The sequence below is a fragment of the Lepidochelys kempii genome, chromosome 1, assembly GCF_965140285.1.
Source record: "Lepidochelys kempii isolate rLepKem1 chromosome 1, rLepKem1.hap1, whole genome shotgun sequence".
Classification (NCBI taxonomy): Eukaryota; Metazoa; Chordata; order Testudines; family Cheloniidae; genus Lepidochelys; species Lepidochelys kempii.
Window position 1 is genome coordinate 4789976 of NC_136380.1, and position 22472 is coordinate 4812447.

General features: G+C 45.2%; 2 protein-coding genes across 2 annotated transcripts; both read right to left on the reverse strand.

The window, feature by feature from the left end:
- Positions 1–2893: 2893 nt before the first annotated feature.
- LOC140905567 (olfactory receptor 52B2) lies at positions 2894–3652 on the reverse strand. The gene has a single exon (XM_073329091.1). It carries the CDS (start codon positions 3650–3652, stop codon positions 2894–2896), a length of 759 nt encoding a protein of 252 aa, XP_073185192.1.
- An 11453-nt stretch (positions 3653–15105) lies between these two features.
- On the reverse strand, positions 15106–15864 carry LOC140905568 (olfactory receptor 52B2). The gene has a single exon (XM_073329092.1). The coding sequence runs from the start codon at positions 15862–15864 to the stop codon at positions 15106–15108; it is 759 nt and encodes a 252-aa protein (XP_073185193.1).
- Positions 15865–22472: the final 6608 nt, after the last annotated feature.

Here is a 22472-nt window from a genome sequence, read left to right on the forward strand (position 1 = left end):
AGGGGACTGGAACACATGAGTTATGAGGAGAGGCTGAGGGAGCTGGGATTGTTTAGCCTGCAGAAGAGAAGAATGAGGGGGGATTTGATAGCTGCTTTCAACTACCTGAAAGGGGGTTCCAAAGAGGATGGCTCTAGACTGTTCTCAATGGTAGCAGATGACAGAACGAGGAGTAATGGTCTCAAGTTGCAGTGGGGGAGGTTTAGATTGGATATTAGGAAAAACTTTTTCACTAAGAGGGTGGTGAAACACTGGAATGCGTTACCTAGGGAGGTGGTAGAATCTCCTTCCTTAGAGGTTTTTAAGGTCAGGCTTGACAAAGCCCTGGCTGGGATGATTTAACTGGGAATTGGTCCTGCTTTGAGCAGGGGGTTGGACTAGATGACCTTCTGGGGTCCCTTCCAACCCTGATATTCTATGATTCTATGATTCTATGAATCGCCCTTCCCCCAAAATATCCCCCAAGGCCCTTCACCCCCTTGCCTGGGGAGGCTTGAGAATAATATACCAATGAATTGCCTTAGCAATGTGAGTACAAAGCAGATCCTTTGTCTTCAGGACACTAAAATCAATCAGGTTCTAAAAGAAGAACTTTATTATAAAGGAAAGAGTAAAAAGAATCACAATTCCAAAATCAGGATGGAAGGTAACTTTACAGGCCAATAATAAAAGAAACAAGAAAAGATAACCTAAAGCATTTCCTTGCCTACTTACAATTCCTGTGGTTTAGATGGATTATTCCAGGTATATTTACAGGAGATGTTGTAGCTGCTTGGTTTCTCTCTCCACCCAGAGACCTGGGTCTCCCCCGGTGAGATGTTCAACCCCGCCAGGTTTCCTCTGAGCCAGAAACATGCTTTTCTCTTTACTGCCTTTTGGTTCTTCTCATCTTCTCCAGAACCAGAGATGCAAGGTACAGAGAAAGCAGACCCCTCTCCCCCGCACAAAAAGAATTGTTCTTCTAGTTGTTCTGAACCTCTAACCCTGTGGGTTTGAGATTTGAGCAACTCTCCTGTCAGTTCTTCTTTGGTCCAAACGAGCAAACCCATCCATAGAGGCCACAGGACGCCTCCAGTTGAAGTCATTGGAGGATCACAGTTGTTGTAAATCAGACCATTTATTTAAGTCCCTACATGTGAATGTAGCACCATGTCAATGGGCCAAAATTTCACCCTTTCCCTTGTTTATCTTTCAGCTCTGAGCTGAGGAAATTAAAGACACTGGTCCTGCTACAGAGAGCGCTATTCTGTTAGGGTGCTGACAGAGTCTGAAGGACCCCCCTCCACCCCAGTTTATGTAACATTCTGAGACCCGGTATGAGAGATGGGGATTCCAAAACACATGGGCCCTGATTTTGCTTTTAGGGAGGCCCGTGTCAATTTGGAGTGACGCACTGAAGGCAGAATGTGAGAGCAGAATCTGGCCAGTGTGTGACCAATTCCTGTGATTAACCCTCTGGTAACAGAGATAACCACTGCAGAGGTTTTGGCTGCACTTCCTAATAGGGTAGTAAAATTACTGAATTGGAAAACTTGAGCAAATCGGAGAAAAAAACTACAGCACCCCAAAAAAGAAAGGTACTCAAACAGATATAAAGACACAGTATCATAGAATCATAGAATCATAGAATATCAGGGTTGGAAGGGACCCCAGAAGGTCATCTAGTCCAACCCCCTGCTCGAAGCAGGACCAATTCCCAGTTAAATCATCCCAGCCAGGGCTTTGTCAAGCCTGACCTTAAAAACCTCTAAGGAAGGAGATTCAGTGACAACGAACTGATCTTAAAAACAAATATTTTTCTAAACTATTTCCAAAACATTTGTAGTTCTAATTTTCCCATGTAAATCCCTTGGTGTTACTGACAATACTAAAGAGTTCAAGTCTCTGTCCTGCTGAATTGCTGACCAGATGGTTCTTGACTTAAACCCTGAAACACTTCCTGAGCCCTTACCGCTAACTCTAATGCAGAAAGAGGCAACTCACCAAAATCCTGCTCAGCAGAGAGAGGAAATAAACTGACAGCGATAGGAAGGCAGAGCCCTGAGAATCAGTATATGAATCTCACATCTCTGACACTCAGGGTGCTGGGCAGCGACCTTTATCATTTCCCTGTACGTTCCCTGCAGATGCCTTGCTTGGCCAGGACTCCCAAATAATCATTTATCATTTCCCTGAACCGTCCCTGGAGATGCTCAGATTGGCTAGGACTCCCAAACGATTCCCTCAGCTCCATGAGCAGTGGGAAGGCTAAAAAAATAGACCCTGGAGAACTTCAGCCTGAGAGCTTCCTCTGGGAGTGAAGAAAGAATTTGTGGATAACAGGGGCTCAGATGGTCAGGGCAAACTGAGTCTTGCAGACATTTCAGCCTAGCAATGTCTGTGGCTCTTTAATGCCCTGCCACCTTCACTATTCATTTTAGATTTTAGAGTAGCAGCCGTGTTAGTCCGTATTCAGAAAAAGAAAAGGAGGACTTGTGCACCTAAGAGACTAACAAATTTATTTGAGCATAAGCTTTCATGAGCAACAGCCCACTTCATCGGATGCATTCTCTTTGCCTGTCTCAAACTGGAGTTTCTGTTCATCAAACTGATAAAGAACCTTTTTCACACGGGGAGTAAGCCATAGCCACATTGCATCAGAAAGCTGTAGTGTCTTCTGGTAGTCTAAGAGTTATGGAAAGGCCACATGATAGGGTGTGTGAGTTTGGGGGCTAAGAGGAGATGCTGAAGAGAGGTGAGGTGATGGCAAAAGAGAGGGAACTCAGCAACAGAGAGAGCCCTGTTGGGTGATGTGGTGATAAGACATTAGGTGTGAGGAACTTCTCAGACTGTGAACCTCTACAATGCTGAGCTCAGACAAACTGGGGCAGGGCACCCTTCATGCCCCAGGTGATCACATTCTGCAGGTGTATTTGCTCAATTTGTCACGAAGCTCTTTGGATTTCACCCCATAAATTACAGGGTTGAGCATGGGGGAGATGAGGAGATAGAGGTTGGCCAAGATGATGTGAACGTGGGAAGCAATACCCTGACCAAAACGGTGTGTTAGGTTGACAAAGAGGCCTGGAATATAATAAGCCAGCAACACACAGATGTGGGCTGTGCAGGTATTGAGGGCTTTCTGGTGGGCTTTCTTGGAGGAAATTCTGAGGACGGCCCTGAAGATCAGACCATAGGACAGGACAATGAGTGACAGGTCTAACACGCTGACTACAAACATTATCACCAAGCTATATGTCCTGTGGAGTGTGATGTCCCCACATGATAACTTCACCAAAGCTATAGGTTCACAGAACGTGTGGGGGATAACGCGGTTGGCACAGAATGGCAGCCTGCTCAGGAGCAGGGTCATAGGCAGAATGAAGAGAACAGCTTTGATCAAACATAGAAGCCCTAGCTTAGCTATTCGTCCTTTCCTGAGGATGGTGGTGTATCTCAGAGGGTTACATATGGCAACATAGCGATCAAATGCCATTGTCACAAGGATGGCTGAGTGCATCACAGACACCATGGAAAGGAAGAAAGTCTGCGTGAGGCAGCCTCCCACAGTAATGCCTTTGAAATTGAACCAAAATATGCACAGTGTCTTCGGCACGACGGCGGTAGATGTGGCGATGTCTGATAGCGCCAGCATGCAGAGCAGCAGGTACATCGGCTTTTGCAGGGTCTGCTCTTTGCTTACAACATACAGAAGCATAACATTTCCCCACAGGCCAAGAATGTAGAACATTGTGAAAGGGATGGAAATCCAGACATGGGCAGCTTCCAGGCCAGGGATGCCCATTAGGATGAATGTTGAAGGGTTAGAGGGGGTGAGGTTGAAAGGTGCCATGAAGTTCTCAGTGTGTCAATCAGGCTCAGAAATGCTCCAGGTTCCTGTGAAGAGAGAGAAGCACAGAGAGGGGGGTTACACACTTTATAACAAAGAGTAGGGTAAATATTTTATTGTTATTAACAGTCTATAAAGGGGAGCGAGAAGTGAGGTGGCAACATTTATAGATGACACAAGATTATTTTGGTTATAGTGAAGTCCAGAGAAGTCCTGAGATGGAGCTAACCAAGCCATGTGAAACCCTGCTCTCAGTGCAAGCACAGAAAGAAACTCAGCAAAACTTTGGAATCCAGGAGGAGTGGGGTGGGAAATCATACAGAAAATACAATGTCATCAGATCAATCATTCAGTGTTTCACCCTCCTCTGGACTCCCCTGTGTCTGATTGGGCACCCTTCTCACACCGGATATTGCAGAACTAGAGGGCATCAGGAAAGGGCAAAGAGAATAATTAAGGGCTCAGGGCGACTCTCATCAGGTGAGAGGTTGAAAATGCTGGATTTGTTACTTTACGAAGAAGATGAATATGAGTGGGCATGAGAAAAGTCTATAATAGGCTGACTGGTAGAGAGATTATCAAGAATGTGTTCCCCCTTGTCTTATAAAAGAAGATCAGGTGGACATTCAATAATACGGAAATGTGGCAAAATGAAAATAGGTAAATAAAGAATGCTTTCTACACTCAGTGTCAAAATAGACTGAGGAACGCCTTACCTGAAGAGGTAGTTGAGTCCATGAGGTAAGCAAGTATCAGCAAGAGTTTGGACATTTATGTGGGTAATGAGACTTTCCAGTGACAATAGTGAGAGCTAAATAAATGTTTTGGAAAGCCTATATATCCACATGTTTCAGGTCACAAGCCAATCTCTAGCTGTTAGGCATTAGGGTCACATCCTCTTGATGGTTAAGTCACCCCCCCCAGCATCCACCGACTGGTAAGTTTATTAAACCTTCTTCTGCAGTACCTGAGGCTGTCACTGTCAGAAGGAGGACACTGGATTAGATCGACCATAGGTTTATTTCACTCTGCCATTCCTATGTTGGAAAGGAGCCAAGTGTCCACCATGGAAAAGTCAATATCACGCTGGCCTACGACTTTGTGCTGAACAGAATGGACATGAAGGGTGCAAGGGTCTTTGTTATTTAGGCCAACAGGCCTGCATCTCTGTTACTTCCCCTGTTTCTTTTGGCAAGATGAACCCTTGCTGACAGACAGCTTTGTCTGAGTTATAAGTTGCAGGTGTTAACCGACAAGTGTAAGTCACCAACTAAGCTACTATCCGTTCTCATGCCTGGATATTGATGAAGTTTGCAGATGATACAACAATTGGAGGATGGGATAACCTCGCTGGCACCTCACCAATATGACCAACGAGGAGACAGAGATACTGTTCCTGACAGCTTGTAGGCAATCCTTGTGTGGAATATCGGTGTAGAGGGCTTCTACATCAATGGTGAGCAGGATGGTGTTTTCAGGAAGATCACCAATGCATTGTAGTTTCCTCAGGAAGTCAGTGGTCTCTCAAAGATAGCTGGGAGTGCTGGGAGCGTAGAGTCTGAGGAGAGAGTCCACATAGCCAGACAATCCTGGTGCAAGTATAGCAATGTATGAGATGACGGGATGTCCAGGATTTCCAGGTTTATAGATCTTGGGCAGCAGATAGAATACCCCTGGCTGGGGCTCTTGGGCTATGGGTCTTCAGATTTGTTCCGTGCTATTGCAGGGACTTTCTTGAGCAGATGGCGTAGTTTCAGTGGGATCAGAGGACAGTGGCCTGTAGAATGTGGTTTTGGAGAGTTGCCTGGCAACCTCCTGTTCATAGTCCGGCCTGTTCATGATGCTCTCCCAGGGTGACCCTGTGGCCGATGTGGTCCTGGGATGGTAGCGAGAGGAATCTCAATGAGGGGTAAAAACGTTATTTTGCCTCTGTGTGTGGCATTGGCACCACTCCTGCTGTGAAATGGTGCCCAGTTCTGGTGTCCACAATTCAAGATGGACGTTGACGCACTGAAGAAGTTTCCGAGAAGAGTCACAGGAATTACTGAAAATTAGAAAACCTTCCTTCTAGTCATGGACTCAAAGAGCTCAATTTATTTAGTGTAACAAAGATGGTTAAGGGGTGACTTGATAACAGTCTTTACATACCTGCACAGGGAAGCAATATTTAATGATAGGCTTTTCAACTTTGCATACACAGGTGGAACAAGATTGGCTGGAAGTTGAAGTTAAAGAAATTGGGACTGGAGATAAGATGTACCTTTTTTATGAGTGAGAGTAAATAACCATTGGAACAATTTACCAAGGGTCTCGGTGGATTCTCCATCACTGAGCATTTTTAAATCAAGGTTGGATCTTTCTCTAAAAGATCTGCTCTAGCAACAATTTCAGGGGAATTCTCAGGGCTGTGTTTTACAGGCCTATTCTGTACAGTTGAGATGATCAAGATGGTGCCTGCAGGCTCACGCCTGAGCTTACTGAAGGCATTTTGTCTATTCATGACTCTGTTACATTTTTCCCGATGAGGAGTAATTCTCATGTGCCTTGGAAATGTCACACCAGGTGTGTATTTCATGAGCCTTAAGTGTCCTGTGAGGCACTGCATGGATGAACATTTAGGTGAGAAAAATAATGATTTGACCACATAATATCTCTGCACAGCAGAATGTACGTACAACCCTCCAGACGAATGACTAACAGAACTGGCTAGTAAGTGCTCACAGAACATCCTGGGTTTAACGTCTGTGCCGCAGTGACCTACTCTTTCAGGCAGCTACCAGTGGTTCCTGCACATGGCACCTGTATTTATCTAGGCCCTGACATGGCCCAGAGTTGCCTGCAGGAGGGAGAGATGTTGTGCAGATTAAATGGAACCAGCATGAGTAACTCTTCCTCAAAACAACACAAAATTTTAATGTATTGCAGCCTGTTAGAAACCCAGACATACCTTCCAGAGACTGCTTTTCATGCTGACAAATGCTGATGTTTTCACAAGATTGTAATGGGACTGCTCACGGAGGAGGGATGGGAAAGGTGTCAGAATCAATCTGCAAGTGTGTGGTCCATGTTATGTTACAATCTGAGATACACACATACCCCCTGCCCCAGGAGGCCTTGTTACGCCTCTTCCGTCTCTGCATTAGGCAAGATGTCCATTCCCTATTTCACAAAGTTTCAGAACTCCGTGCATTGAGAGCAGGATGCTGCGTGTCACTCTCCCATCCCTCTCCCCTCCGTGCGTGCATCTGCACGCATGCACACACAAACACACACACTGTGCATTCCTTGAGCTATCCCAATGATATTTCCAACACTGCCTCTAAGACAGAAACATGCTTTAATTTTCACCGCTTTTTCGGTGCTTCCCATCCTCTCCAGAACCAGAGGTGTAGGCGCAGAGAGGGAGCAGACCCCTCTTCCCCCCGACCAAAATATTATAATCCTAATTGTTTTCAACCTTTAAGCCTATGAGTCTGAGATTTCAGCAACTCTCCTGTCAGTTCTTCTTTGGTCCAAAAGAGCTCATCCGTCCTTAGAGGAGACAGGATGACTCCAGTTGAAATCACTGGACTCTCATGGCTGGTGTAAATCAGGTCCTTTATTTAAGTCCCTACATGTGGATTTAAGGTGAAATCCTGACCCTCTTAGGAGTTTTTCCCTTGAACTCAATGGGAAGAGTTTAAATTTCAGCTTCGAGCTGTGAAAATCAGAGTGTCGGGTCCTGCTACAGAAACCACTCTTCTATTAGGGTGCTGTACCAGTCTGAAGGAACCCCCAGTTCATGTGACGCTCTGAGACCAGACGTGAAAGATGGGGCTTGCAAAATACTCTTTGGGGCTCTTACTTAGCTCTCAGGGAGGCCAGCGTCAGTCTGGAGTGAGCTACTGAAGGCAGAATGTAAGAGGCGAATCTGGCCAATGTGTCACCCATTCTTGTTGTAAATCTTTCGGTAACACAGATACCCACTGCAGAGGTTTGGCTGCACTTCCTAATAATGCAGTCAAGTTGCTGAATTGGAAGAGTTGAACGAATGAGAGGAAAAACCACACAGCCCCCAAAAAAGGAAACTACAAAGACAGACAGAAGGAGACAGAACGAGACAAAGAACTGCTCTTAAAAACAAATGTTTACCTAAACTATTTCCAAAACATTTGTAGTTCCAAGTTTACTAGGAAAATCCTTGGTGTTTCTGACAATATAAACACTTCAAGTTCCTTGTGCTGGTGAATTCCTACCCAGATGGTTCTTGACTTCAACCCTGAAATCCTTCCTGTGCCCTTAACTATATCTTTAATTCAGAAACAAGCAACTCATCAAAATACTGCTCAGCAGAGACTGGAAATCTCCTTACCGTGACAGGAGCACAGAGCCCCGAGAATCAGCCTATGAATCCAACATGTCTGAAACTGTCTATCCTGGACAGTGCCCTTTATGGTTCCCCTGTACAGTCCCTGCGGACTCTCTGGTTGGCCAGGACTTCCAGTCAATTCCCTTGGCTCCATGAGCAGTGGGAGGAGCAGAAATTAGACTCTGGAGAACTACAGCTTGAGAGCTTCCCTTGGGAGTGAAGAAATAATTCGCTGATACCAAGGGCTCAGATTAACAGGGCAAGCAGAGTCGTGCAGACTGTTCAGCCTAGCAATTGAGGGTGGCTTTGTATTCTGGCATGTAATATACTGCCATCCACACTATGGGGGGGAATGCTGCCACAAGACATGGTACCAAATATAATTTTCAATTAATTAGAGAGATGTTCCACTGCATATCCCCCGTAAAGTTGGACTATCCAGTCCATCAGCCTCTGAAATTCATTGCCACACTGTGGAGGCCAAATGCCTTAATCATGAACCGATGCAAGTCCACTGGGTGAAAAAAGCGTTCTTCACCGAGGAATCTGGATAAAAGATACTTGCCAATAGCCCTTTGTGAGATCTAAAATGGATATATATTTGGTAGGTCCCAACTCTTCAAATAGTTCTACTCTCTGCATCGGATAAGCATCAAAATTCAATTCTGTGTTGATCATTCAGAAATCGATGCAGAAACAGGTTATGCTATCCTGGGTAGAGAACTAACACAAAGGGACTTCTCCACTCACTGTGTGATTCCTTCACCAGTCCCCCGGCCAAAATGACCTGGAGTTCATCGCACATGGTATCCCACATTTTATGAGGGAACAGCTACGGAGTTTCCCTGATCTGATGCCCAGCAGCCATTTCAGAATGGTGGTATTTTAGGTGGGTGTGCCCTGCTGCGGTGAGGACATTGTGGTAAAGGAATCAAATAACTGCAACATGTGGATTTTTTGTTTAGGCTGCAGTCCCTCCAACATGCGTGAGTCACAGGTGCCAGGAGAACTAATTTGGGCTCTGGAGGGTATGAGTGTGACTAGTTGTCACCCTGGGGTTCAGTGTGGCAGCCATGGGAACTGATGCACCCCTCTAACCACCCAGCTGGGCTGGCCCTTTTGCTCACTGCTTTGCTGGTGATCATGTCTCTCCAGGTCTTGTTATCACCCAACACAGAAGTAGATGGCGATACACACCCAAATGGAGCTACTGGAGAGCTAACTTAAGGAACCCAAGTACAAATGGAGGACATCAGCCAATTTCCATGCTCCCCAAGTTCTACTACGGAGTATGAACCCATAATACTATGCACTCTGGAGGGGTCTACACTGTCGGCTCATTGGTAGATTTCTCCCTCCCCTTGATGTGGAAAGGCTATTCTACAGCCTGTGTTAAAAAAACTGAGATTTTCCCCAGAAACTTTGCTCATAGGCAGAGTGGTTTAGATAAATCACAAAAGAAATTGAACTACAGAAATATATATTTGAAATGTTTATAAGTGATAGCAAAGAGATCAAAGCAGGTTACATAGCAAATAAAGAAAACTGAAACTAAGCCTGAGGTATTAGATAGATTGACTATGAATCAACAATTTCTCACCCTGGCTGGGAATACAAGAAGCGCTCCAGGAGGTTCCCATTCACAGGTCAGAAATCCCTTTTGGCCTGGGACCAGCACTTCCCCCAGTTCCGTCTTTGTTCCTCAGATGTTTCCAGTTCTCTTGTGTGAGGAGTGAGACCACTAGATGCAGCCACACCCCACCTTAGATAGATTAAACATAGGGCAGGAATCCTTTGTTACAAAAAGAGTTCCCTGCTCACTTTGTGGATAAATACAGGTACCCAAAATGTCAGTGTCAGTGTCCTGTGGTTCGGTCACATGCCCTTGCATGCACTCCTCGGTCCAAAGACTGTTTGGAGTATTCTCAGGAAGACTCACCAGGTGAGAGATAAGCTGTCCAATGTCTAATTGTTTCCCCTAATGGTGAATTACCCTGAATAGGTTTTCACCATCAGCTTTCTAGACTGGAATCATTTTGCTTAATGGGTGTCCCTGAGAAGTAACTACATTTGAAATACAGGCACATAGTGAATAGTCATCATGTCATATACAAAAATGACACATTCACTCAAACAGGATAATCATTTTTTAGCAAATCCTAACTTTTCAGATGACACCTGACAAGTCCTAACTTGTCAAATAGAAGAGAGATTAATAAGACTAGGGCTCTCCCGCTTGGAAAAGAGATGGCTAAGGGGAGATATGATTGAGGTCTATAAAATCATGACTGGTGTAGAGAAAGTAGATAAGGAAGTGTTGTTTACTACTTCCCATAACACAAGAACTAGGGGTCACCCAATGAAATGAATAGGCAGCAGGTTTAAAAGAAATAAAAGGAAGTATTTCCCCACCAAGTGCCCTGTCAACCTGTGGAACTCCTTGCCAGAGAATGTTGTGAAGGCCAAGACCGTAACAGGGTTCAAAAAAGAACCAGATAAATTCATGGAGGAATTCAAAAATTCTGTTTGCCAGAAGCTGGCAATGAGTGACAGGGAATGGGTCACTTGCTGATTACCTGTTCTGTTCATTCCCTCTGGAGAACCTGGCACTGGCTACTGTCAGAAGACAGGATACAGGGCTATATGGATCTTCGGTATGACCCAGGATGGCCATTCTTATGTTCTTAGGTTCATAATCATACAACTATGAAGAACATGATGTTCAGGGTCACATTGAGGGTCTGAGGAGGATCCCCTTCTAGGTTTTTAAAAGATTCAAATGATAGCAGTAAACCACAGTAGAAAACATGAGTCCAAATATACATACCAAATGATGGGGTCTAAATCAGGTCTTAACACTCAAGAAGGAGATCTGGGGGTCATCGTAGATTGGTCTCTGAAAACATCTGCTCAATATACCACAGCAATCAGAAAAGCTAACAGAATGCTGGGAACCACGAGGAAAGTGAGAGATAAGAAGACAGAACATACGATAATGCCACTATGTAAATCCCACATGGTGAATACTGAATGCAGTTCTGGTCTCCTCATCTCAAAAAAGATATATTTGAAATGGAAAAGGTACAGAGAAGGAAATGATTAGGGGTATGGAACAGTTTCCATCTGAGGAGAGATTTAAAAGACTGTGACTTTTCAGCTTGGAAACAGACAGGATGTGATAGAGAGCTTATGTATTGTGAATGGTATGGAGAAAGTGTATTCAGAAGTCTTCTTTACTCCGTCACTTAATGCAAGAACCAGGGGTCACCCAAGGAAATTAATAAACAGCTGCTTTTAGCCAAAAGGTTCAGGGACTCTGTCAGGGTCCCCCCCCCCCCACACACACACACACTCTAAACTCTGGGGTACATGAAAGGCCCTCTAAGCTTATATTCTACCAGCTTCAGTTAAAACTTCCCCAAGGCACAAATTCCTTTCCTCATCCTTGGATGGTATTTCTCCCACCACCAAGTGATTTAAGCAAAAGTTCAGGGACTGGTCACTTGGAATCTATTTATCTTCATAAATGATCTGGAGGATCTGGAGGATGGTGTGGATTGCACTCTCAGCAAATTTGCGGATGATACTAAACTGGGAGGAGTGGTAGATACGCTGGAGGGGAGGGATAGGATACAGAAGGACCTAGACCAATTGGAAGATTGGGCCAAAAGGAATCTGATGAGGTTCAATAAGGATAAGTGCAGGGTCCTGCACTTAGGACGGAAGAACCCAATGCACAGCTACAGACTAGGGACCGAATGGCTAGGCAGCAGTTCTGCAGAAAAGGACCTAGGGGTGACAGTGGACGAGAAGCTGGATATGAGTCAGCAGTGTGCCCTTGTTGCCAAGAAGGCCAATGGCATTTTGGGATGTATAAGTAGGGGCATAGCGAGCAGATCGAGGGACGTGATCGTTCCCCTCTATTCGACATTGGTGAGGCCTCATCTGGAGTACTGTGTCCAGTTTTGGGCCCCACACTTCAAGAAGGATGTGGATAAATTGGAGAGAGTCCAGCGAAGGGCAACAAAAATGATTAGGGGACTGGAACACATGAGTTATGAGGAGAGGCTGAGGGAGCTGGGATTGTTTAGCCTGCAGAAGAGAAGAATGAGGGGGGATTTGATAGCTGCTTTCAACTACCTGAAAGGGGGTTCCAAAGAGGATGGCTCTAGACTGTTCTCAATGGTAGCAGATGACAGAACGAGGAGTAATGGTCTCAAGTTGCAGTGGGGGAGGTTTAGATTGGATATTAGGAAAAACTTTTTCACTAAGAGGGTGGTGAAACACTGGAATGCGTTACCTAGGGAGGTGGTAGAATCTCCTTCCTTAGAGGTTTTTAAGGTCAGGCTTGACAAAGCCCTGGCTGGGATGATTTAACTGGGAATTGGTCCTGCTTTGAGCAGGGGGTTGGACTAGATGACCTTCTGGGGTCCCTTCCAACCCTGATATTCTATGATTCTATGATTCTATGAATCGCCCTTCCCCCAAAATATCCCCCAAGGCCCTTCACCCCCTTGCCTGGGGAGGCTTGAGAATAATATACCAATGAATTGCCTTAGCAATGTGAGTACAAAGCAGATCCTTTGTCTTCAGGACACTAAAATCAATCAGGTTCTAAAAGAAGAACTTTATTATAAAGGAAAGAGTAAAAAGAATCACAATTCCAAAATCAGGATGGAAGGTAACTTTACAGGCCAATAATAAAAGAAACAAGAAAAGATAACCTAAAGCATTTCCTTGCCTACTTACAATTCCTGTGGTTTAGATGGATTATTCCAGGTATATTTACAGGAGATGTTGTAGCTGCTTGGTTTCTCTCTCCACCCAGAGACCTGGGTCTCCCCCGGTGAGATGTTCAACCCCGCCAGGTTTCCTCTGAGCCAGAAACATGCTTTTCTCTTTACTGCCTTTTGGTTCTTCTCATCTTCTCCAGAACCAGAGATGCAAGGTACAGAGAAAGCAGACCCCTCTCCCCCGCACAAAAAGAATTGTTCTTCTAGTTGTTCTGAACCTCTAACCCTGTGGGTTTGAGATTTGAGCAACTCTCCTGTCAGTTCTTCTTTGGTCCAAACGAGCAAACCCATCCATAGAGGCCACAGGACGCCTCCAGTTGAAGTCATTGGAGGATCACAGTTGTTGTAAATCAGACCATTTATTTAAGTCCCTACATGTGAATGTAGCACCATGTCAATGGGCCAAAATTTCACCCTTTCCCTTGTTTATCTTTCAGCTCTGAGCTGAGGAAATTAAAGACACTGGTCCTGCTACAGAGAGCGCTATTCTGTTAGGGTGCTGACAGAGTCTGAAGGACCCCCCTCCACCCCAGTTTATGTAACATTCTGAGACCCGGTATGAGAGATGGGGATTCCAAAACACATGGGCCCTGATTTTGCTTTTAGGGAGGCCCGTGTCAATTTGGAGTGACGCACTGAAGGCAGAATGTGAGAGCAGAATCTGGCCAGTGTGTGACCAATTCCTGTGATTAACCCTCTGGTAACAGAGATAACCACTGCAGAGGTTTTGGCTGCACTTCCTAATAGGGTAGTAAAATTACTGAATTGGAAAACTTGAGCAAATCGGAGAAAAAAACTACAGCACCCCAAAAAAGAAAGGTACTCAAACAGATATAAAGACACAGTATCATAGAATCATAGAATCATAGAATATCAGGGTTGGAAGGGACCCCAGAAGGTCATCTAGTCCAACCCCCTGCTCGAAGCAGGACCAATTCCCAGTTAAATCATCCCAGCCAGGGCTTTGTCAAGCCTGACCTTAAAAACCTCTAAGGAAGGAGATTCAGTGACAACGAACTGATCTTAAAAACAAATATTTTTCTAAACTATTTCCAAAACATTTGTAGTTCTAATTTTCCCATGTAAATCCCTTGGTGTTACTGACAATACTAAAGAGTTCAAGTCTCTGTCCTGCTGAATTGCTGACCAGATGGTTCTTGACTTAAACCCTGAAACACTTCCTGAGCCCTTACCGCTAACTCTAATGCAGAAAGAGGCAACTCACCAAAATCCTGCTCAGCAGAGAGAGGAAATAAACTGACAGCGATAGGAAGGCAGAGCCCTGAGAATCAGTATATGAATCTCACATCTCTGACACTCAGGGTGCTGGGCAGCGACCTTTATCATTTCCCTGTACGTTCCCTGCAGATGCCTTGCTTGGCCAGGACTCCCAAATAATCATTTATCATTTCCCTGAACCGTCCCTGGAGATGCTCAGATTGGCTAGGACTCCCAAACGATTCCCTCAGCTCCATGAGCAGTGGGAAGGCTAAAAAAATAGACCCTGGAGAACTTCAGCCTGAGAGCTTCCTCTGGGAGTGAAGAAAGAATTTGTGGATAACAGGGGCTCAGATGGTCAGGGCAAACTGAGTCTTGCAGACATTTCAGCCTAGCAATGTCTGTGGCTCTTTAATGCCCTGCCACCTTCACTATTCATTTTAGATTTTAGAGTAGCAGCCGTGTTAGTCCGTATTCAGAAAAAGAAAAGGAGGACTTGTGCACCTAAGAGACTAACAAATTTATTTGAGCATAAGCTTTCATGAGCAACAGCCCACTTCATCGGATGCATTCTCTTTGCCTGTCTCAAACTGGAGTTTCTGTTCATCAAACTGATAAAGAACCTTTTTCACACGGGGAGTAAGCCATAGCCACATTGCATCAGAAAGCTGTAGTGTCTTCTGGTAGTCTAAGAGTTATGGAAAGGCCACATGATAGGGTGTGTGAGTTTGGGGGCTAAGAGGAGATGCTGAAGAGAGGTGAGGTGATGGCAAAAGAGAGGGAACTCAGCAACAGAGAGAGCCCTGTTGGGTGATGTGGTGATAAGACATTAGGTGTGAGGAACTTCTCAGACTGTGAACCTCTACAATGCTGAGCTCAGACAAACTGGGGCAGGGCACCCTTCATGCCCCAGGTGATCACATTCTGCAGGTGTATTTGCTCAATTTGTCACGAAGCTCTTTGGATTTCACCCCATAAATTACAGGGTTGAGCATGGGGGAGATGAGGAGATAGAGGTTGGCCAAGATGATGTGAACGTGGGAAGCAATACCCTGACCAAAACGGTGTGTTAGGTTGACAAAGAGGCCTGGAATATAATAAGCCAGCAACACACAGATGTGGGCTGTGCAGGTATTGAGGGCTTTCTGGTGGGCTTTCTTGGAGGAAATTCTGAGGACGGCCCTGAAGATCAGACCATAGGACAGGACAATGAGTGACAGGTCTAACACGCTGACTACAAACATTATCACCAAGCTATATGTCCTGTGGAGTGTGATGTCCCCACATGATAACTTCACCAAAGCTATAGGTTCACAGAACGTGTGGGGGATAACGCGGTTGGCACAGAATGGCAGCCTGCTCAGGAGCAGGGTCATAGGCAGAATGAAGAGAACAGCTTTGATCAAACATAGAAGCCCTAGCTTAGCTATTCGTCCTTTCCTGAGGATGGTGGTGTATCTCAGAGGGTTACATATGGCAACATAGCGATCAAATGCCATTGTCACAAGGATGGCTGAGTGCATCACAGACACCATGGAAAGGAAGAAAGTCTGCGTGAGGCAGCCTCCCACAGTAATGCCTTTGAAATTGAACCAAAATATGCACAGTGTCTTCGGCACGACGGCGGTAGATGTGGCGATGTCTGATAGCGCCAGCATGCAGAGCAGCAGGTACATCGGCTTTTGCAGGGTCTGCTCTTTGCTTACAACATACAGAAGCATAACATTTCCCCACAGGCCAAGAATGTAGAACATTGTGAAAGGGATGGAAATCCAGACATGGGCAGCTTCCAGGCCAGGGATGCCCATTAGGATGAATGTTGAAGGGTTAGAGGGGGTGAGGTTGAAAGGTGCCATGAAGTTCTCAGTGTGTCAATCAGGCTCAGAAATGCTCCAGGTTCCTGTGAAGAGAGAGAAGCACAGAGAGGGGGGTTACACACTTTATAACAAAGAGTAGGGTAAATATTTTATTGTTATTAACAGTCTATAAAGGGGAGCGAGAAGTGAGGTGGCAACATTTATAGATGACACAAGATTATTTTGGTTATAGTGAAGTCCAGAGAAGTCCTGAGATGGAGCTAACCAAGCCATGTGAAACCCTGCTCTCAGTGCAAGCACAGAAAGAAACTCAGCAAAACTTTGGAATCCAGGAGGAGTGGGGTGGGAAATCATACAGAAAATACAATGTCATCAGATCAATCATTCAGTGTTTCACCCTCCTCTGGACTCCCCTGTGTCTGATTGGGCACCCTTCTCACACCGGATATTGCAGAACTAGAGGGCATCAGGAAAGGGCAAAGAGAATAATTAAGGGCTCAGGGCGACTCTCATCAGGTGAGAGGTTGAAAATGCTGGATTTGTTACTTTACGAAGAAGATGAATATGAGTGGGCATGAGAAAAGTCTATAATAGGCTGACTGGTAGAGAGATTATCAAGAATGTGTTCCCCCTTGTCTTATAAAAGAAGATCAGGTGGACATTCAATAATACGGAAATGTGGCAAAATGAAAATAGGTAAATAAAGAATGCTTTCTACACTCAGTGTCAAAATAGACTGAGGAACGCCTTACCTGAAGAGGTAGTTGAGTCCATGAGGTAAGCAAGTATCAGCAAGAGTTTGGACATTTATGTGGGTAATGAGACTTTCCAGTGACAATAGTGAGAGCTAAATAAATGTTTTGGAAAGCCTATATATCCACATGTTTCAGGTCACAAGCCAATCTCTAGCTGTTAGGCATTAGGGTCACATCCTCTTGATGGTTAAGTCACCCCCCCCAGCATCCACCGACTGGTAAGTTTATTAAACCTTCTTCTGCAGTACCTGAGGCTGTCACTGTCAGAAGGAGGACACTGGATTAGATCGACCATAGGTTTATTTCACTCTGCCATTCCTATGTTGGAAAGGAGCCAAGTGTCCACCATGGAAAAGTCAATATCACGCTGGCCTACGACTTTGTGCTGAACAGAATGGACATGAAGGGTGCAAGGGTCTTTGTTATTTAGGCCAACAGGCCTGCATCTCTGTTACTTCCCCTGTTTCTTTTGGCAAGATGAACCCTTGCTGACAGACAGCTTTGTCTGAGTTATAAGTTGCAGGTGTTAACCGACAAGTGTAAGTCACCAACTAAGCTACTATCCGTTCTCATGCCTGGATATTGATGAAGTTTGCAGATGATACAACAATTGGAGGATGGGATAACCTCGCTGGCACCTCACCAATATGACCAACGAGGAGACAGAGATACTGTTCCTGACAGCTTGTAGGCAATCCTTGTGTGGAATATCGGTGTAGAGGGCTTCTACATCAATGGTGAGCAGGATGGTGTTTTCAGGAAGATCACCAATGCATTGTAGTTTCCTCAGGAAGTCAGTGGTCTCTCAAAGATAGCTGGGAGTGCTGGGAGCGTAGAGTCTGAGGAGAGAGTCCACATAGCCAGACAATCCTGGTGCAAGTATAGCAATGTATGAGATGACGGGATGTCCAGGATTTCCAGGTTTATAGATCTTGGGCAGCAGATAGAATACCCCTGGCTGGGGCTCTTGGGCTATGGGTCTTCAGATTTGTTCCGTGCTATTGCAGGGACTTTCTTGAGCAGATGGCGTAGTTTCAGTGGGATCAGAGGACAGTGGCCTGTAGAATGTGGTTTTGGAGAGTTGCCTGGCAACCTCCTGTTCATAGTCCGGCCTGTTCATGATGCTCTCCCAGGGTGACCCTGTGGCCGATGTGGTCCTGGGATGGTAGCGAGAGGAATCTCAATGAGGGGTAAAAACGTTATTTTGCCTCTGTGTGTGGCATTGGCACCACTCCTGCTGTGAAATGGTGCCCAGTTCTGGTGTCCACAATTCAAGATGGACGTTGACGCACTGAAGAAGTTTCCGAGAAGAGTCACAGGAATTACTGAAAATTAGAAAACCTTCCTTCTAGTCATGGACTCAAAGAGCTCAATTTATTTAGTGTAACAAAGATGGTTAAGGGGTGACTTGATAACAGTCTTTACATACCTGCACAGGGAAGCAATATTTAATGATAGGCTTTTCAACTTTGCATACACAGGTGGAACAAGATTGGCTGGAAGTTGAAGTTAAAGAAATTGGGACTGGAGATAAGATGTACCTTTTTTATGAGTGAGAGTAAATAACCATTGGAACAATTTACCAAGGGTCTCGGTGGATTCTCCATCACTGAGCATTTTTAAATCAAGGTTGGATCTTTCTCTAAAAGATCTGCTCTAGCAACAATTTCAGGGGAATTCTCAGGGCTGTGTTTTACAGGCCTATTCTGTACAGTTGAGATGATCAAGATGGTGCCTGCAGGCTCACGCCTGAGCTTACTGAAGGCATTTTGTCTATTCATGACTCTGTTACATTTTTCCCGATGAGGAGTAATTCTCATGTGCCTTGGAAATGTCACACCAGGTGTGTATTTCATGAGCCTTAAGTGTCCTGTGAGGCACTGCATGGATGAACATTTAGGTGAGAAAAATAATGATTTGACCACATAATATCTCTGCACAGCAGAATGTACGTACAACCCTCCAGACGAATGACTAACAGAACTGGCTAGTAAGTGCTCACAGAACATCCTGGGTTTAACGTCTGTGCCGCAGTGACCTACTCTTTCAGGCAGCTACCAGTGGTTCCTGCACATGGCACCTGTATTTATCTAGGCCCTGACATGGCCCAGAGTTGCCTGCAGGAGGGAGAGATGTTGTGCAGATTAAATGGAACCAGCATGAGTAACTCTTCCTCAAAACAACACAAAATTTTAATGTATTGCAGCCTGTTAGAAACCCAGACATACCTTCCAGAGACTGCTTTTCATGCTGACAAATGCTGATGTTTTCACAAGATTGTAATGGGACTGCTCACGGAGGAGGGATGGGAAAGGTGTCAGAATCAATCTGCAAGTGTGTGGTCCATGTTATGTTACAATCTGAGATACACACATACCCCCTGCCCCAGGAGGCCTTGTTACGCCTCTTCCGTCTCTGCATTAGGCAAGATGTCCATTCCCTATTTCACAAAGTTTCAGAACTCCGTGCATTGAGAGCAGGATGCTGCGTGTCACTCTCCCATCCCTCTCCCCTCCGTGCGTGCATCTGCACGCATGCACACACAAACACACACACTGTGCATTCCTTGAGCTATCCCAATGATATTTCCAACACTGCCTCTAAGACAGAAACATGCTTTAATTTTCACCGCTTTTTCGGTGCTTCCCATCCTCTCCAGAACCAGAGGTGTAGGCGCAGAGAGGGAGCAGACCCCTCTTCCCCCCGACCAAAATATTATAATCCTAATTGTTTTCAACCTTTAAGCCTATGAGTCTGAGATTTCAGCAACTCTCCTGTCAGTTCTTCTTTGGTCCAAAAGAGCTCATCCGTCCTTAGAGGAGACAGGATGACTCCAGTTGAAATCACTGGACTCTCATGGCTGGTGTAAATCAGGTCCTTTATTTAAGTCCCTACATGTGGATTTAAGGTGAAATCCTGACCCTCTTAGGAGTTTTTCCCTTGAACTCAATGGGAAGAGTTTAAATTTCAGCTTCGAGCTGTGAAAATCAGAGTGTCGGGTCCTGCTACAGAAACCACTCTTCTATTAGGGTGCTGTACCAGTCTGAAGGAACCCCCAGTTCATGTGACGCTCTGAGACCAGACGTGAAAGATGGGGCTTGCAAAATACTCTTTGGGGCTCTTACTTAGCTCTCAGGGAGGCCAGCGTCAGTCTGGAGTGAGCTACTGAAGGCAGAATGTAAGAGGCGAATCTGGCCAATGTGTCACCCATTCTTGTTGTAAATCTTTCGGTAACACAGATACCCACTGCAGAGGTTTGGCTGCACTTCCTAATAATGCAGTCAAGTTGCTGAATTGGAAGAGTTGAACGAATGAGAGGAAAAACCACACAGCCCCCAAAAAAGGAAACTACAAAGACAGACAGAAGGAGACAGAACGAGACAAAGAACTGCTCTTAAAAACAAATGTTTACCTAAACTATTTCCAAAACATTTGTAGTTCCAAGTTTACTAGGAAAATCCTTGGTGTTTCTGACAATATAAACACTTCAAGTTCCTTGTGCTGGTGAATTCCTACCCAGATGGTTCTTGACTTCAACCCTGAAATCCTTCCTGTGCCCTTAACTATATCTTTAATTCAGAAACAAGCAACTCATCAAAATACTGCTCAGCAGAGACTGGAAATCTCCTTACCGTGACAGGAGCACAGAGCCCCGAGAATCAGCCTATGAATCCAACATGTCTGAAACTGTCTATCCTGGACAGTGCCCTTTATGGTTCCCCTGTACAGTCCCTGCGGACTCTCTGGTTGGCCAGGACTTCCAGTCAATTCCCTTGGCTCCATGAGCAGTGGGAGGAGCAGAAATTAGACTCTGGAGAACTACAGCTTGAGAGCTTCCCTTGGGAGTGAAGAAATAATTCGCTGATACCAAGGGCTCAGATTAACAGGGCAAGCAGAGTCGTGCAGACTGTTCAGCCTAGCAATTGAGGGTGGCTTTGTATTCTGGCATGTAATATACTGCCATCCACACTATGGGGGGGAATGCTGCCACAAGACATGGTACCAAATATAATTTTCAATTAATTAGAGAGATGTTCCACTGCATATCCCCCGTAAAGTTGGACTATCCAGTCCATCAGCCTCTGAAATTCATTGCCACACTGTGGAGGCCAAATGCCTTAATCATGAACCGATGCAAGTCCACTGGGTGAAAAAAGCGTTCTTCACCGAGGAATCTGGATAAAAGATACTTGCCAATAGCCCTTTGTGAGATCTAAAATGGATATATATTTGGTAGGTCCCAACTCTTCAAATAGTTCTACTCTCTGCATCGGATAAGCATCAAAATTCAATTCTGTGTTGATCATTCAGAAATCGATGCAGAAACAGGTTATGCTATCCTGGGTAGAGAACTAACACAAAGGGACTTCTCCACTCACTGTGTGATTCCTTCACCAGTCCCCCGGCCAAAATGACCTGGAGTTCATCGCACATGGTATCCCACATTTTATGAGGGAACAGCTACGGAGTTTCCCTGATCTGATGCCCAGCAGCCATTTCAGAATGGTGGTATTTTAGGTGGGTGTGCCCTGCTGCGGTGAGGACATTGTGGTAAAGGAATCAAATAACTGCAACATGTGGATTTTTTGTTTAGGCTGCAGTCCCTCCAACATGCGTGAGTCACAGGTGCCAGGAGAACTAATTTGGGCTCTGGAGGGTATGAGTGTGACTAGTTGTCACCCTGGGGTTCAGTGTGGCAGCCATGGGAACTGATGCACCCCTCTAACCACCCAGCTGGGCTGGCCCTTTTGCTCACTGCTTTGCTGGTGATCATGTCTCTCCAGGTCTTGTTATCACCCAACACAGAAGTAGATGGCGATACACACCCAAATGGAGCTACCGGAGAGCTAACTTAAGGAACCCAAGTACAAATGGAGGACATCAGCCAATTTCCATGCTCCCCAAGTTCTACTACGGAGTATGAACCCATAATACTATGCACTCTGGAGGGGTCTACACTGTCGGCTCATTGGTAGATTTCTCCCTCCCCTTGATGTGGAAAGGCTATTCTACAGCCTGTGTTAAAAAAACTGAGATTTTCCCCAGAAACTTTGCTCATAGGCAGAGTGGTTTAGATAAATCACAAAAGAAATTGAACTACAGAAATATATATTTGAAATGTTTATAAGTGATAGCAAAGAGATCAAAGCAGGTTACATAGCAAATAAAGAAAACTGAAACTAAGCCTGAGGTATTAGATAGATTGACTATGAATCAACAATTTCTCACCCTGGCTGGGAATACAAGAAGCGCTCCAGGAGGTTCCCATTCACAGGTCAGAAATCCCTTTTGGCCTGGGACCAGCACTTCCCCCAGTTCCGTCTTTGTTCCTCAGATGTTTCCAGTTCTCTTGTGTGAGGAGTGAGACCACTAGATGCAGCCACACCCCACCTTAGATAGATTAAACATAGGGCAGGAATCCTTTGTTACAAAAAGAGTTCCCTGCTCACTTTGTGGATAAATACAGGTACCCAAAATGTCAGTGTCAGTGTCCTGTGGTTCGGTCACATGCCCTTGCATGCACTCCTCGGTCCAAAGACTGTTTGGAGTATTCTCAGGAAGACTCACCAGGTGAGAGATAAGCTGTCCAATGTCTAATTGTTTCCCCTAATGGTGAATTACCCTGAATAGGTTTTCACCATCAGCTTTCTAGACTGGAATCATTTTGCTTAATGGGTGTCCCTGAGAAGTAACTACATTTGAAATACAGGC